Here is a 19,279-nt window from a genome sequence, read left to right on the forward strand (position 1 = left end):
GTAGCACCAAGTTTCATCACCAGCAATAATTTTGTTTAAGAAATCACCATCTTCATCAGCCATACTGATCATGTCCCCAGCAAGAGTCATTCTTGTTTCTTTCTGTTCTACCGACATTTTCGCAACTAACTTCTGAGACACGTAATGCATGTTGAGATGCTTGTGAAGAACATTGTGTACATTCCGACCTCTGCTGCTATCTCTTTTATGGTTTTACGTCGGTCGTCCCTCACAACATTACGCACACGCTGAGCGATTGCTTCATTTGTTGCAGTTGTTGGTCGGCCGCTGCTTACGTCATCTTTGATGCTATCGCGGCCACAAGAAAAGCGTTTCTGCCAGGCATACACTTGAGTTTTTTTTCATTGCTGCTTCGCCATATGCTTCTTCCAACAATCTTAATGTCTCTGCAGGAGTTTTGTGTAACCAAACACAGAACTTGATGTTTGTACGTTGCTCTGTGGACATAATTACAAAATGCGACGAACAAACAAAACACTATGATAAACAATTGCCTACAACTCAAAACCAACAATCGCCATTATCAACAAACTTTAAGGAAATGACATCATGAATGTTACCAACAAAACAAATGTATAATATCCCTTGTTATATATTAATACGAAAAATGGTAGTAAAATTCCGGGAAATTTTTGAACCCAGTAGTATATTTTTGTGCGTTTAGTTTGGATAGTTCATTGAGTGTTAAGACTGTATAATTTTTTGCGTGTTTGGTTTGGATTATGTACAGCAGGAGTTGGAAAAAAACTTAAGGACAGTGATAGTGACAGAGGTTGGTAATTTTAAAAATTATCGAATTGAAACTACACTTTGAAGGTTCTTCTTAAAGATAAACATATCTGAAAAGATAATAATATGCCTTGAAAGAACTACGAACAAACGCAATACAGTTAATTTGTAGGTGGAGGTATTTTACAAATGTGATAGTTATTCTAACTCGGTACAGATACTGTCCAGGAATACCCACAGCTGATAGAATAGCATTACATGTTAGTAATGTTTTACGTCAGTAAACCTGGAAGTAAGACATAAAAGCCGAATTTGTTGCGGTATGAACAACAGAACTCATTACTGGCAATCACCTAAGTGTAAGTATCGCTTGAAGCTGCATACTCTACAAATACTAATACTATTACACTTATAAGTCACAACAGTTTTAGTGTTGGTAATGTATTTAAGCTTTTGATGCTAATTTTACGGCAATGAGTTTTACATTTTAAGGCAGTCTTTAAATTTCTTAAGGAATATTGCATCATCATTGGAAATTACATAATTTAGGAAGAAAGCAACGATGTGTTGACTATAAGAGGTGTAGATTGAAAGTTTTCCATTGACTATTACACTTTCACTATGTCATATTACTTTTGACCAATAAAACGGTACGGAACAATGTGTTTCAACCAATTATGGTTGCTTACCCTATAATTTTTATCACCTCCCTAGCATTTTTTTTGTTTCTGTCACTTCCCTAACATTTGTTTCTTTATTTGCCAACATTGTACTTTCAATAATTGGGTGAAACGAGCGTTGAGCCACTTCCGCCGATTTTGGAATAGGCACCGACGCACTTAGGTTAGATTAGGTTAGTTTAGGCTTTTATTATATCGTCAACATGAAGGTGAAAGCGATTGAGTGTGATTTTTTGTGTCTATTCCAAAATCGGCTGAAGTCGTTCAACGCTCGTTTCACCCAATAATTGTACCTTTTAAAATGATTCATGTTTATTTCATCATCCTAGATTAAAATTTTTCTATCATTTATCTTGTGTATGTATGAGAGATTGTTTAATATAATATACTGATAATTGAAGTGAAATGCAACTGTTTTAATAAAAATGAAACTGAATCAACAAAGTATTCTTGACTAGTAATCGTCTGTAGAGTTCAATGAAGATTGTATAGTTGGCACAACTGATAACAAGAAAACAGCTCATTATAACCGACTACAGCCATCTAGTGGAATATTTGTAATGTTGAGATGGTACAATAATATATTAGACAGTTCAGCATTTAGTAAGTCAATTAATATTTTATTGTATTACATTACTTTATTTCTTATAACCTCTATTACTTTCTTCTAATGGAACACGGAACTATATGTTGGGATCCCTATAGAATATATCAGGTAAATTGCTTAGAAAGAATCCAGTATAGGGCAGCTAAATTTGTTAAAGGTAAAAGAGAAGATGGAAACGATACGATAAAAGAACTTAAATGGGAAACTTTGGAAAACAGACGTAGGAAAACTACAATAACATCATTGTATAGAGCACATCTAGGTCAGAAAACATGGGTAGACATAACGGCTCGGTTAGAAAAGCCAACGTTCTATGGTGGGAACGATCATGGTTTTAAAATCAAATGTAGGAAACAGAAAACGGATGTAGGTAAATTCTCATTTTTAAATAGAACTATAAATGATTGGAATGACCTACCTGCAGCGGTCTTTGAGGGCTGTCCTTCCTTAAGGAGATTCCAGAAGAACTTAAAAAGTTGTGTATAAAGTGAAAATTAAAATTAAGGTGACATTTAACATTTAATTTTTTAAGGTGATATGTATTTATTTAGCCTGACGAGTTACTCCCTTGGTTTGAATTGTAAATTATTTAAAAATAGCGTGTAAGAGGGCCTTAGACTAGAAATGTTTAGTTTAAATGTAGTTCTGTTTATAAGTATGCATAAGGGTGTAATTATGTGTCTTATTTGAACAGTTGTATCAGTGAAGCGAGGTGAGTCAGTGATGTTATGGTTTTACAGTGCAGTGAATAGTTCCGATCAGTGATAATTTATAGCGTCAATGAAATGTGTTCTATAGTGTCAGTGAAATGTGTGCTAAAGTGTCAGTGAAATGCGTCATAGTGCCACTGCAGGGAGTGAGATGAGAGTAAAGTGAAAGACTATTGAAACTTATGTAGGGCCTACGCATATGTAGGTTATATTGTGAAATTAGTTTATTTTATGTTTTATTATTAATTGTAATTATTGTGTTAAACTGTATTGTATATTCTTATTGTATTGTGTATATAATTGTATTGTGTATTGTATAATTGTATTGTGTATTGTAATTTTATTGTGTATTGCTTATATTGTGTATACCACTGCCACCGGGTGCTTGCCCACTTGCAGTGTAAATACATACATACATACATACACACATACATACATACATACATACATACATACATACATACATACATACATACATACAGAGGTGTGAAAATTATTAGAATAATCTTAATTTTAAAGGTTTTTTAATAGTTCCTTCACAAATATTCATTGAATTGATGAATATTGGTATATATTACTATACTGATGTAGGATATATTTACTACTAACAATGCCGGAAAGCATTGTTGTACATTGGTATTTTTCTTATTTTACAATTGTTATGGGAATTCAGAAATTATTATATTATGTTGGCGGAATTGGAAACATAAAAAATTATATGCACAAAACAGATGTATACGTTCATTTGAACCTTCACAACAATGCAAACGCAAAGAACAATTTGTGTAAAGCATTTCTTAATTAATTTTTGATGTTTCCAATTCCGCCAACATAATATAATAATTTCTGAATTCCCATAACAATTGTAAAATAAGAAAAATACCAATGTACAACAATGCTTTCCGGCATTGTTAGTAGTAAATATATCCTACATCAGTATAGTAATATTATATACCAATATACATCAATTCAATGAATATCTGTGAAGGAACTATTAAAAAACCTTTAAAATTAGGATTATTCTAATAATTTTCACACCTCTGTACATACATACATACATAATCATGTAATAGTCAATGAAATCCCATTCGAGTTGGCTCCATTGATCTCCCATGGTGAATCAGTCCATGAAAGATGTTTTCTAGGTTTTTCGGTAACTTATTTGGCTTGATCTCATTATGTACCTAAATTGTATCAGTATGTAATTATCAATTCCGATCCAGTTTTATGTTCAACTATGTAAGCATATTTTAATCCTGATTGAGTGTAAGAGAAGGCCTTACGGCCTTAACTCTGCCAGGTTAAATAAAGCCATTATTATTATTATTATTATTATTATTATTATTATTATTATTATTATAAATTTAATTAATTATATAATACAGTAGGGACCGAAAATCCGCTGTCTGGTCGTAATCAGCTAGGTACAAGTTAAGAACTTCAAAAAAATACTTTCCCCTCTTGTGTAGATAGGAAAGTTTTCACAGGAAAGGATTTCTTCATATATTCTACAGTAATTTTACTACTAGTGGTTTTCATTTATCTAGAGAAAATCAATGGCACATAACACCGATGCACCAGGTGGATGGGCATACGCATCAACATTGTGGGACAACCGAATGGGGAAGAGGAGAAGAGGGCGTCTGCATCGCAGATGGTGAGACGACTTTGTGAACTCAGTTGGGGAAAGATGGACACCGTGCATGGCATAAACACATGTGTACGAAACTAATCGTACACCGAACACAGAAGAGAAAGCTATGTGAAGAGTGAGAAATGGTGTAATGAACAATGCATAGAGAGTGAAATAAAAAGCCATCATGTTACGAATATCTAGTATTATCTAATTCATTGTATTTATAGCCAAATAAGTTACCGAAAAACCTAGAAAACATCTTTCATGGATTGATTCACCATGGGAGATCAATGGAGCCAACCTACTTTGAGTAGAAGGTCATTGCCCGGAAGGAACAACTGGCTATCTGATCTCTTTTATAATTAAAGTCGAGGTTATTTTCTTAGTTTTGCGATGACATAGGTAGTGAAGATAAGATAACATTGGATTAATACGGAAGAACCTTGGTCCTCAAGAGTATTTTTTTATCTAGTCAAATTTATTATTAACATGTTGCTAGATGTGCGGATTACAACTTTCGTCCAGTAATTTATAATTGTAATTATTGATTTTTTACATTATTAGTTACACTTTCCATTTAGTTGTTTAAATTACTTACTTACTGGCTTTTAGAGAACCAGGAAGTTCATTGCCGTCCTCACATAAGCTCGCCATCGGTCCTATCCTGAGCACGATTAATCCAGTCGTAACCATCATATCCACCTTCCTCAAATCCATTGCAATATTATCCTACCATCTACGTCTCGGCCTCCCCAAAGGTCTTTTTCCCCCAGGTCTCCCAACTAACACTTTATATGCATTATATGCATACGTGCTACATGCCCTGCCCATCTCAGACGTATGAATACAATGCGTGCAGTTCTGCGTTTTGTAACTTTCTCCATTCTGCTGTTACTTCATCCTTCTTAGCCCAAATATTTTTCTAAGCACCTTATTCTCGAATATCCTTAACCTCTGTTCCTCTCTGAAAGTGAAAGTCCAGGTTTCACAACCATACAGTACAACCTATAATATAACTGTTTTATAAATTCTAACTTTCATATTTTTTGACAGCAGACTGGATGACAAAAGCTTCTCAACCGAATAATAACAGGCATTTCCCATATTTATTGTACGTTTAATTTCCTCCCGAGTGTCATTTATATTTGTTACTGTTGCTCCAGGATAATTGAATTTTCCCTCCTCTTCAGTGGTTAAATTTCAAATTTTTATATTTACATTTCGTACTACGTTCTGGTCACGAGACATCATCATATACTTTGTCTTTTCGGGATTTAGTTCCAATCCTATCGCTTTACTTGCTTCAAGTAAAATTCCCGTGTTTACCCCAATAGGTTGTGAATTTTCTCCTAACATATTCACGTCATCCGCATAGACAAGAAGCTGATGTAACCCGTTCAATTCCAAACCCTCTCTGTTTTCCTGGACTTTGTCAATGACATATTCAGGAGCTACGTTAAAATGTATAGGTGTTAGTGGAACTGCAATAATTTTATAAAGTTTTACTATTGTTTTTTTTATTTGTGAGGGTCCTTTCATTGTTTCTTCATATTATATCAATTTACTCGTATTTTCAACATCTTGTGAGTGTATGCAAGACATATTAGTGTCTAAATTTGCTAAGTATATTGGTTTACCTGTTGCATAATTCTTTCTTTTATAATTATTTTTGTCCCTAATATTTTATTGTCCTAAACCTTTTCACTTTCTTTTTGTTTATAAAAATTGCTGAGTTATACTTCTGCATCAATGAATTTAGTTTATTTAGTTTTTACTTGTAGCTAATTTTCTTTGTGGGCTATTATAAAAACGTGACTGCGTTTAATAAACACTGTACCAGTAATTTAATTAAGTTGCATGTTTCTTTTTTCAACCTGTCATTCTCTCATGACAGAATCTCTATTCACTAGGAATAAATTAGGTTAATAAATTAAAATGGTATGTTATGTTACACTGATCCTACATTCTTGCTCTGCTTTCTCTAGCTCTCTCTAAATCGATATTGTTAAATAAGGACAATTAAGGCGAGGTTGAAATATCCTGAAAGAACTTTAACGACAAAGTCATTCCATGTTGCTCAACGGTACATTACATTTAATGTAATATTTGAGATGTGACTCAAGTTCACTTTAGGCATATTATTCTTTTACTTGGTTATTTAACGACTCTGTATCAACTACTAGGTTATTTAACATCGTTGGATTTGATGATAGCGAGATGGTATTTGGCGAGATGAGACCTAGGATTCGTTTAGGCTAATTCGAAGGATACTATTAGTCTCAATTTGTTTTCAGAATCATGCTGGCAAAGTCTGTTTTCGTCGGATTTCTTGGCTGCGTGTTTATACAAGTAAGTATTATGAAGATAAAATATTTAGTGATGTGTCTATAACATGTTAAAGTATTATATTTTGGCTACCAAGAGAACTTGACAAATTCTGATTCATTTATTCACTGAATTTTTAAAATGTGTCAATGTAATTCACTTTATGTCTCAAGGAAAAATTTTCAGAAATATGTGAAGTAATATTGAATTAATCTGAAAATTAAGTAAATAATACAGGGTGAGTTAAAAGTTGCTTTCCCCAAACACTTCCTTACATTTAATTACATTCAATTTACATTTGACTACACATCCCTTTACACATTTTGTTCAAAATGGAGATCCTATTTTCCGATACACAATTCACAACGCTTAGACACTGATTTACGGATGGCAGAACATAACTCACGATTTTCATCGATTTTCACGAATGATTGTTCGATCATCTGTCGCAACTGATGCAGATCCTGCGGTTTCTGAGCGAAAACATAATTTTTCAGGATACCCCACAGCGAAAAATTACATGACGTCAGGTCGCATTGCTGGTTCAAGAAGTTCCTCACTCCTACACCAAAATGAAGTGGTGCGCCATCCTGTTGCCATATTAAATTTTATTTTTTTTTCTGGAAATTAACTCTCAGATTCTGCATTTCTTCCTCGCTACACGTAAAAAAAAAAGAAAAAGACATGACATGACATCGGAAAAACAGTTGACGCATGAACATTGTTGTCAACTCACTATTTATTATCAGTGTATTTATTTTTTGTATTTATGTGTACTATCTGGTAGGATGGAAGAGAAGGCCTTATGGCCTTAATCCTGTCAGATTAAGTAATAGTACATTATGCAACGAGCCTATAATAATAGTAGTAATTAAGACGCGAGTATGTTTATGAAACCAGCGCAAGCGAGTTCCATAATTTTCATATGAGCGTCTTAATTGCCATTATAGGCAAGTTTCAGACGACTTTTTATGCTCGATCATATTTCTAACTTGAAATTATTCATAAGTATTCATGTTATTCTTACCTGACTGGGGAGCGGAACTGACCTTGTGCAATATCTCGTAAATTGTGAGATGTGCGCAGACGCGAAAGTATTGATTTTTTCCGAGAAACAGATATAATCTAGAGGGTAAAATAAACATTATTCTTGATAAAACCTTGAAATTGATTTAGACATTGAAAAACGAGATGACAAATTTAATTTATTTGAATATTATTTACAATTAACGCTATTTATTATAGTAACAGAACATAACCTTCTTCGACAGTATTGGATTTCCAGCCTCCGTGACGTTTCGCTAGTTGTCTCTCGATTGCATATCCGAGAATAATCGATACTTGGCTTTCATATTGCTACAATGGTGTTTTCTGATTGGTGGAACACCTGAACTTTAATGAATAGGTGTACTTTAATGAGGTCCATTAAAGGGCTGCTACCAGGTGTATAATTACTACATTTCGGCATGGTCGAGAATAAATAAATAAATAAATAAATAAATAAATAAATAAATAAAATACTGACCTTGTGCAATATCTCGTAAATTGCGAGATGTGCGCAGACGCGAAAGTATTGATTTTTTCCGAGAAACAGATGTCATTGACCTTGATATAATCTAGAGAGTAAAATAAACATTAATCTTAATATAACCTTGAAATTGATTTAGACATTGAAAAACGAGATGACAAATTGAATTTATTTGAATATTATTTACAATTAACGCTAATTATTATAGTAACAGAACATAACCTTCTGCGATAGTATTGGATTTCCAGCCTCCGTGACGTTTCGCTAGTTGTCTTTCGATTGCATGTCCGAGAATAATCAATACTTGCGCTTTCATATTGCTACAATGGTGTTTTCTGATTGGTGGAACACCTGAACTTTAATGAATAGGTGTACTTTAATGAGGTCCATTAAAGGGCTGCTACCAGGTGTATAATTACTACATTTCGGCATGGTCGAGCATAAATAAAAAAATAAACAAATAAACAAACAAGTAAACAAGTAGCCTAAATAAATAAATAAATAAATAAATAAATAAATAAATAAATAAATAAATAAATAAATAAATAAAATATTACATCAGCTATTCGTTTAAGTTATGACATCTGTATATGTGTAAAAGTGTGAAACCTAAGAATATTGGGGAAAGCGACTTTTTACCCAACCTGTATAGCTGATGTTTTATATACTTGAAATGCTTTCTCTACTTTATCTGATTAGGATATGTAATGCATAATTTACTTTTCTGTCAGGTTATAAACATTGCTGAATCTGCTGACGGTTCGCAATCGGACACTCTTTCAGGTATTTATTTATGGCATATGTAACTCTATAATTTACACTCTTAGGTTTTAGTTAACTTTACCATTATAGCATCTTCGTCACTGATTTTTCTTTCAGTCATAAAATTATAATGACTTTATAATTTAAAGATATGTTCTGTGCACGGAACAGTAATTAATTATTACAAAAACTTTTATAAGGAACTGTGCTAGATTCCCTCTTTGTCTTCTTCTTTCTGTGTATTCTTATTCTCTGCAGGCAATAACCATTAATTCGTTACATCTCTATACTGATGAAGAATTTCGATTTCCTCATAATTACTATTCCATTTTTTCAATAAAAAAATTACGTTTCTTAATCTGTTTCCATATTTTGCACGTAAAAATACAGGGACATCATTTTATTTTTACTAACATTTTTAATATTAACTTGCCTATACCTCTGGATCAACGCCGTTTGCTACCCCGTTCCACGACTGGATTTCTATGATACTGGCGTAATATACAAACAAATCACTTTACTAGGTATAGGAGGGAAGAAAAGTAGTTCATCCCTTTACGTAAACTAGGAAATATTGCGCTTTTGAGTTTGATCATTTTCATTATTTTTTTGTTTAATCAAAATACAGTACAGTATTAAATGAGTGTTTTTACTCACGAACTGAGCTGTCCATGTGGACGTATTCATTATGCAGTGTATATTATACTGTCTACAGCACATTAGCGTACAATATAGAGAATGAAGTGAAATTGAAAAATAATCATAATATGGATATTTAAACACATTTTTTAAATGGTGGGCGTTCATTTCGATACAGGCTTCAGTTCTAATGTGCATATTATAGACTATTGTACCTAATCCCAGTTTCATTCTTCGTACAATATCTCATGTTGAAATAATTCTGTACCTACTCTATAAAAGAGTACCTTACGTACTGTAAATACAATCTTCACCTCTGCCCGATCCGAAAAGATAAAATTACTGAGACATACTATATACTGTCCGTCCAAGTGGTTATGTCGTAGGGTCGTAGAAATGAGAGGAACTCACGTGAAGGTAATTACTTAACGAGGCCCTTTTATTTAAGTTATTTTAAACAATATTACGTAGACGCGTAGACGTCCAATTCCTAACAGAAATTAATGTTCTCAGAAAAGAGCTAAGACAGCCCAGCTACTAGCTGGCGAATAAATGCTGGTGGGAGGAAACCGGGTTAAGACTTAGGCAAATGGACGACAGTACCTGTGCGAGAATGATTCAATATTGAAAGCTCTTTCGTCACTGGAAAACGTGAACATATTTCTGGAACGTACTGTTTACTATGACCGTAAGGCTACTATGACTGTATATGCGGTCTTGGATCTGTGTGGAGGACGGTTGAACTTCATTTGTAGAAGGGGTGGGAATGAAGTACATTAAAAAACTCAGGTACAATAAAAATTGAAGTAAAAATAAAATTATGTCCCTGTACAAGGCATTCCTATGCAGACCGGTCCTACCTAGCAAAATCTGTTGGTGGGCGAACAGGTCGCGAATCACATATAATTTAACGACAAATGTCTTGCAATACACTAACAAGGGAACAGTTCCAGGTCATATATTACTTCATTGAATATGAATAACAAGTTCAGTTAGGTGTGACTAAATAGGTAAAGAATTAAATGACAAAATTCTGCCATTTTGATAGCTAACACAACAGAAGAGCTGTGTAGTCTGCCGGCTTACATTGAGCCTTTCATTCCATGGGCTCAACAGTTGATAAAATCTATAAACGACTCTGTTACGGACGTGACTTTGTTGAAATCGCAAGTGAATGAAGGATGCACGAAGATGAAAGGTGGGTACTCTCTTGATTACTAACTTTAAACACTTTGTACCACTTAAGACTATAGTTAATTATAACATAATTTTTCAGTGTTAGAGTAGAGAGAGGTAATATGAATTTAATTTGAGATATTTTAACATTTTTCTTGGAATACACCCATGTTATTGCTAATATTAATATGAACTTTTGTACTTGCATGTTTAAGGAAACAATAGAAATTTTATAAAATGAAAATACAATAATTGTAACTGAATTGACATTGAGCTATCCTGTTTATCCGCAAAGTTGTAAAGGATTTTTAAAATGTGGGGTAATTTGAATATATTGTGAGGCAATATGAATAAATTACTTACTTACTGGCTTTTAAGAAACCCGGAGGTTCATTGCCGCCCTCACATAAGCCCGCCATTGGTCCCTATCCTGAGCAAGATTAATCCAGTCTCTACCATCATATCTCACCTCTCTCCAATCCATTTTAATATTACCTTCCCATCTACGTCTCGGCCTCCCCAAAGGTTTTTTTCCTCCGGCCTCCCAACTAACACATTATATGCATTTCTGGATTCGCCCATACGTGCTACATGCCCTGCCCATCTCAAACGTCTGGATTTAATGTTCCTAATTATGTCAGGTGAAGCATACAACGCGTGCAGTTCTGTGTTGTGTAACTTTCTGCATTCTCCTGTAACTTCATCCCTCTTAGCCCCAAATATTTTCCTAAGCACCTTATTCTCAAACACCCTTAACCTATGTTCCTCTCCCAAAGTGAGAGTCCAAGTTTCACAACCATACAGAACAACCGGTAATATAACTGTTTTATAAATTCTAACTTTCAGATTTTTTGACAACAGACTGGATGATAAAAGCTTCTCAACCGAATAATAACAGGCATTTCCCATATTTATTCTGTAGTTAATTTCCTCCCGAGTATCATTTATATTTGTTACTGTTGCTCCCAGATATTTGAACTTTTCCACCTCTTCAAAAGATAAATTTCCAATTTTTATATTTCCATTTCATACAATATTCTCGTCACGAGACATAATCATATTACTAATATTGTTGTAAATACGTTATTAAAATTGTCTCGTGAAAGACTATTCAAATTTCCCCGTTCGTAGATAAAACAGAACTTGATCATAGTGGAAGCTCATATATTAGAATGTGTCACAACTAGGGCTACCAACTGCTAAGACATCCATGAAATGCTTACAGGTTAAAACAAGTGTACCACGTTATCAGAGAACTTATGAAAGCTTAAGACCGTGTAGTAAAATATTGTGAATTTATTTTCACTCATCAATAGGATTTATTCTTCCAACAATAATTCCTTTCTACAATTCGCCTTAAACGCTCTCGTCAACAATTGGATTTTCACTCAACACAGTATTCGTTATAGCACTCCACTGATGACAATGACAATTTACTCGGACTAGTACGAACAACAATGAACTGTTAATCTTAACTAATATTTACAAAACACTATTTACAAATCAGAACTATCAGTTCTCAGTTCACAGTTCTTCTATCTCAGTCACTCGAGTTCACAGTATCTCGAACCACAGACCTTCAGAGACAGTTCACTGTACTCGAACTCAGGTCCCTCCAACTGCGGTCCACTGCACTCGAACTCAGGCCTTTGGATGCTGACGCAGATGCGGATGCACACTCGAGTCGAACTCCGGCACACAAGTCTGGCTTGCTTGCTCTGGCTTGCTCACTGACTGGCTGACTAATCAACTGAAAACTGCTGTCGTTCCTTCGCGACCGTAATTTATAACCACAGCGACGTAGCCTCGAAAGTTCGAATTCGCGAGTCTTCCACTTCGACGGATTTCTCGGCCTCTCTAGGCAAGCAGAAGATGCGCGCGCAAACTCCCTCTTCACTCTCTCGCCGCGTAGGCCCTTCCCCCTTACTTCTCTCCGCCGCCCGCCGTCCCCGCGCGATCTGCTTTCTTGCGGGACGCGGGTCGTGAGTTCGAATCTCACGTCGCTGTCACAATATTGTAAGCTACCAATGGATATAGATTGTGCTACACAACTTCCAACAGGAAAAAATGTCTGTAGATTTCCAGTTCAGCTTGAAGGATCTGATTTATAGAGAGAAGGTTCACAAAGATCACCTTCTTTTTACAACCTATCACTTTTCACCATGACGTCAGGCGTTTTATCTTAATGCTGCCAAAACCTTAGCATTATCAATATTTTCCCGTTATTAAAATTACCCCTCTTTACTCTAATATGAAAAACTAAGTGGTATATTGCCCAGTTGACTAGTTTCGGCTTTCGTTTCAGTCATCCTCATCATAGGAAGGACAGAAGTGTACATTATGCAACGAGCCTATAATGGTAGTAATTAAGACACGAGTATGTTTATGAAACGAGCGCAAGCGAGTTTCATAATTTTCATACGAGCGTCTTAATTACCATTATAGGCAAGTTTCATACGACTTTTTATGCTCGATCATATTTCTAACTTGAAATTATTCAGATGTATACATTTTATTTGTATCTGACAAGATCGGAAGTGACCTTGTTCTAGGTCGTGAATTGTGAGATGTGCGCAGACGGGAAAGTATTGATTTTTTCCGAGGAACAATAATGTCATTGACCTTGATGTAATCCCGTTAAACTTGATATAATCTTGATTATTGAATTCGACATTGAAAAACGAGATGACAAATCGAATTTATTTGAATATTATTTACAATTAACGCTAATTATTATAGTAACAGAACATAACCTTCTGCGACAGTATTGGATTTCCAGCCTCCGTGCCTTTTTGCTAATTCTCTTTCGATTGCGTATCCGAGAATAATCGATACTTGCGGTTTTATAACGGTACAAAGCTGACTTTTCATTAGCTGAACACCTGTACTTTAATGAGTAGGTGTACTTTAATGACATGCATTAAAGGACTGCTACCAGGTGTATAATTACTACATTTCGGCATGGTCGAGCATAAAATATTATAAACTGCCAATGGATAGGAATTTTGCCACACAACTTTCAACAGAAAATACTATCTAGTTCAGCTTGAAGGATATGATTTATAGCGAGAAAGTTCACAAAGATCACCTTCTTTTCACTACCTATCACTTTTAAACATGGCGTCAGCCGTTTTGTCTTAATTCTGCCAAAATCTTAGTATTATCCATATTTTCCCGTTATTGAAATTACCCCTCTTTACTCTAATATGAAGAACTAAGTGGTATATTACCCAGTTGACTAGTTTCGGCTTTCGTTTCAGTCATCCTCATCAAAGGAAGGACAGAAGTGTAGTATTAAAAGAATTAAAATGTCATGTTTTACCTATAAAAGTATATCTCACACCTTATATGAAATCTATCAACCATAAAATTGCTGTACTGATGTTGCAGATGGTACGTCAACCGACGAATGCAAATTGTGGATGGCCGACAGGCTTGAGACTTACGGAGAAGGTAATAGGCGCCTCGTAAGTGACATGCAATCGATCATACAAGGAGCAGGACCCGTAATAGATGCATATTTCAAAACAGCTGCAGATTTAAGAGAATTGGTAAAGCAGTCCAGCAAAACTGGAAGCCAATGAACTGCAGTAAAATATTTACCAGAAATGAGTTGGTCAGATTGTTTGTTAAGGTACTTTCTAATTATGTAATGTAAAAGATAATGTTTTGGTGTTATTTGAGGTATTTTACTGAAATAAACATTTTTAAGGACATTAAAACTGAAAAAAAGTGGTTTTGAATTTTAAATCTTTCTGTGTGTATTTGTGTTTACAGCGATTTCTCATAAATTATTGGAACGTTTTGTTCACATTGAATATCGACTGTATAGGCCTATTTCAATTTATCCCTGGGAAATACGTATGAAATAGGCCTATAATAAGGTAGCAAATTGTAAATTAATAGTACATTATGCAACGAGCCTATAGTGACAATAATTAAGACGCAAGTATGATTGTTTATGAAACGAGCGCAAGCGAGTTTCATAATTTTCATACGAGCGTCTTAATTACCATTATAGGGAAGTTTCATACGACTTTTTATGCTCGACCATATTTATAACTTGAAAGTATTGAAAATTAGGTCTTTTTATGGTTATGTGCGAACTGACCTGAATTGTGAAATGTGCGCAGACGCGAAAGTATTGATTTTTTCCGAGGCCGAATGTCATTGACCTTGGCACAGAATAAGAATGAACATTAGTCTGATATAACCTGGAAATTGATTTAGAATTGAAAAACGTGATGACAAATTGAATTTATTTGAATATTATTTACAATTAACGCTAATTATTATAGTAACAGAACATAACCTTCTGCGACAGTAGTGGATTTCCAGCCTCCGTGACTTTTCGCTAATTGTCTGTCGATTGCATATCCGAGAATAATCGATATAACGGTACAAAGTTGACTTGTTATTGGCTGAAGACCTGTACTTTAATGAGTAGGTGTACTTTAATGACATGCATTAAAGGACTGCTACCAGGTGTATAATTACTACATTTCGGCATGGTCGAGCATAAAAATAATGGGTCTACACACTTGGCGACCAGTGGTGTATATCTAAACAAAAAAGTGCCCTGGATCTGGAATTTCGGAAGTATCTGTAGTAGTTGTCGCCATCATCATCATCATCATCATCATCATCATCATCATCATCATCATCATCATCATCATCACTAGAGCACGGATGTTTGGCAAAATGCCTTTTTTACTGGGTGGAAGTAAATCATTATTTGCATAGATATAAATGTGATTTGGAGTAAATCAAAGTGATAGACCCAATTTTTATTTTGCCTTTTTAAGGTGTTCCTTACTAATAAATGCCTTTTTTTGTCATTTTAAAGCAATATTTCTTGTTTATTTGCAATTTTCTATTTAATTGTAATGTAATGTGTATGAAATTTAAATATTTGAAACAATGACTAACTTTACTAACAATAGTAAGTAAAAGTAATTTATTTCGGTTCTTAACCTGCTAATAATCGTGCTTTAATACTATTGGTGTAATATGAATAATGATCGACAATCCACAGTTACAAATATAATATTGTCATGTCTTCACGATACCAACAATCAGCTTTATAATTTTAAATATTAAGCTCGTTCTCATAGAAGTTGTCACGTAGCATTTTCAATTGTTTGCTTTCATATTTTCAAATCTTACTGTTACAATTTTGTGCTACACGTGTTTATTATTGTAGGAGGAACATTCAGTTATTGTCGGGTGACAGAAGGTATAAGATCGGTTAGCTAGAATGCCTAAATTCAGTAAACCATTGAAAAGTAAACTGCATGCTTACGTTAGTGAATTTGATGCCCATATGTTTTAATCCGATGGAACAGTTTTGTTATGTAAGGTTTGTGAAAAGACAGTTAAATAAATTAAATAAACAAATAAATAAGTAAATAAACATGAAAGAGAGAGTGAATCAGATAAGTGACGTTAATAAACAGGAAACCAGAAAATAGTACTGGGAAATCGTCATTACGGGATGTTGGATAGAGATTACAATCCATTTCTAGAATTCCAGTTATGCTAATTATATTTTTTATTATAGAGAGTTATATATAATTTAAAGTTACAAGTAATTGCATTTTGCAATTCAAATTTTACAAAATAAACTGTAATAATTGTTAATTATAATATTTAACAATACAATCTAACCTTATAATTTGATAGCCATTCATATTTTTATAGGTTATTTTTTTATGAATAACAAATACGTGTTTAACCTTTCTCACATTCACTTTTGTGAAGCGTTAAAGGCTTCTGAATTTCACGTTTTTTTCTATATTTTTACATGAGGTACTACACCGTTCATAAATTCTGCCATTTTTCTTTTATTTAACTTTAAACTGAACACAAATCAACAAATATTCAGAATTGAGCCTGCTACAAACCATACTCAGAATAACATGAGAACGAACTTATAAATATGAGAATATACTAGCTTTTATTCTTATCAAGCATGAGTATATATTCTGTACAACATGGACACTTGAGTATATTGTACTATGCTTCCATGTTATGAGTATGTAATCAAAAATGAGTAGGTACTCAAATATTTGTATTCTTACTAACAAAAGTATATACTAAAAAAAGTCCAGTATATACTATATACTCAAGTTTATTCTTACCACGGATTGATTGGTGTTCCTGTAGTGGACGGAGTCAGCTAGTTTTCCAAATTAGAAGTTTCCATAACAGAAGATTCCAAAGGAGGGACTTGTTTTCAAAATAAAGGAAATATAATAGTACATTATGCAACGAGCCTATAATGGCAATAATTAAGACGCAAGTATGTTTGTTTATGAAACGAGCGAAAGCGACTTTCATAATTTTCATACGAGCGTCTTAATTACCATTATAGGCAAGTTTCATACGACTTTTTATGTTACACCATATTTCTAACTTGAAATTATTCATAAGTATTCATGTTATGGTTATCGAAGTGAGGAGCGGAACTGACCTTCTAAATTGTGAGATGTGCGTAGACGCGAAAGTATTGATTTTTTCCGAGGAACAATAATGTCATTGACCTTGATGTAATGTAGAGAATAACATGAACTAAGTTTGATATAACCTGGAAATTGATTTAGAATTGAAAAACGAGATGACAAATTGAATTTTTTTATTTTATTTTATTGGGTTATTTTACGACGCTGTATCAACATCTAGATTATTTTTTGCCGGTGAAATGAGTTCGGGGTCCAGCACCGAAAGTTACCCAGCACTTGCTCGTATTGGGTTGAGGGAAAACCCCGGAAAAAACCTCAACCAGGTAACTTGCTCCAACCGGGATTCGAATCCGGGCCACCTGGTTTCGCAGCCAGACGCGCTGACCGTTACTCCATAGGTGTGGACACAAATTGAATTTATTTGAATATTATTTACAATTAACGCCAATTATTATAGTAACAGAACATAACCTTCTGCGACATTATTGGATTTCCAGCCTCTGTGACGTTTCCCTCGTTGTCTTTCGATTGCATATCCGAGAATAATCGAAAACCTGAACTTTAATGAATAGGTGTACTTTAATGACATGCATTGAAGGACTGCTACCAGGTGTATAATTACTACATTTCGGCATGGTCGAGCATAAAAATACATTATATTTCGTGTTTGTCACGCAAATTAAGACTTTTTTTTCAAGAGAACGTAAAATTACTGGTAATAGGCGTGGAAAATATTGCCATAACTTCATAAGTGAACTATATTTAACAGTAAACGCCTTCACACCTCCTAACCACAGCAAAAAAATAGCAATTTTTCGTTCTTATCGCTAGTACCAATCAACCACAAATTGATCTTACGTCACACATTCTCGAGTTTGCATTGTCTTTAATGAATCAATAGTCTATAAATGACATGCTTTTATATGAAACAATACATTTTGCACACGAAGTACAGCATTATACAATATGGGTACTTTTTAAGAATGTCACTTGCCACTTAGCGCTAATCATAGAACTGGTCAGACTACCTTTCGATATGGTTACTTTGTCAGAGACAGGTGGAGGTTCACGTGATGCACGATGATTGGAGATGATAGGCCTACGTGTTGCTTGCATGTTAACGTCGTTATGTAGTTGTCCTTGTGAGTATAACGACAACATTGTACTCGTTGAGGCAGTGGCGTCTACTGGTTTAAGGGCCTGGGCTACCACTGACCCTATTATTACACAAAATATATTTTAAAATCCCTATAATAAAATTCCTTACCTATTTATATATGAATTTCAGACGTCTTGATTGGGACGAAAATACTTTGATGACTTCGTCATTGAAATTACAGTTGGGCCGCTTGCGAAGTTTCTGTAGAAATGACTTTTCAATGGACATCAGTGCCAAGCCGGATAAACGTTCTTGTGTATGAGTTGATCTACAGTAGGATTTTATTCTCTTCAACGCAGAAAATGTTCTTTCTACTGATGCTGACGTAGCTGGTATTGTCACAATTAATGTTGCCAATTTGAGGACTTCAGGAATAACTTGGTTCAGCTGGTTTTCATATATGGCAGATAATATTTCATGGATAGGTTTGTTCGAAAAATAAAAGATCTCTGATGAATATATTACACTTAATTCATTTTTCAAACGTACTTGATCAAAGTGACTGTTATAGGACTAAAATAATTTGTTTAGTGCCTCATTCGGAACGTTTTCTCTATAAGCAGAAAATTTTTGAGAATCTAGAAGATGTGTGAACTGAAGCTTTCCATAATCAGAAAATCTGTCAGTAATTTCCATGTGCATACGATCTAGTATGCTGTAGTACAGCTGCCTGTATTTAAATTCATCATCTCCTTTTCTTCGCTTTAATGGTGGTTCCATTGTATTGGCTGAAGAATTTTCATTTTCCATATTATTCCATATGGACGGAAACCCACTACGTCTGAACTCGAATATAGTATTTTTTAACTTTGATACCTCTTGCAAGCAGTATGCTATGTCTAGACT

General features: G+C 34.3%; 1 protein-coding gene across 1 annotated transcript; it reads left to right on the forward strand.

Annotated features, from left to right (window-relative positions):
- Window positions 1-954: 954 nt before the first annotated feature.
- On the forward strand, window positions 955-14,545 carry LOC138703801 (uncharacterized). The gene is made up of 5 exons (XM_069831989.1): window positions 955-1,109; window positions 6,678-6,732; window positions 8,968-9,019; window positions 10,686-10,835; window positions 14,204-14,545. The coding sequence occupies exons 2-5, from the start codon at window positions 6,682-6,684 to the stop codon at window positions 14,395-14,397; spliced, it is 447 nt and encodes a 148-aa protein (XP_069688090.1). The 5' UTR covers window positions 955-1,109; window positions 6,678-6,681; the 3' UTR covers window positions 14,398-14,545.
- Window positions 14,546-19,279: the final 4,734 nt, after the last annotated feature.

This window comes from Periplaneta americana, chromosome 7 (assembly GCF_040183065.1).
Source record: "Periplaneta americana isolate PAMFEO1 chromosome 7, P.americana_PAMFEO1_priV1, whole genome shotgun sequence".
NCBI classification, from domain to species: domain Eukaryota; kingdom Metazoa; phylum Arthropoda; class Insecta; order Blattodea; family Blattidae; genus Periplaneta; species Periplaneta americana.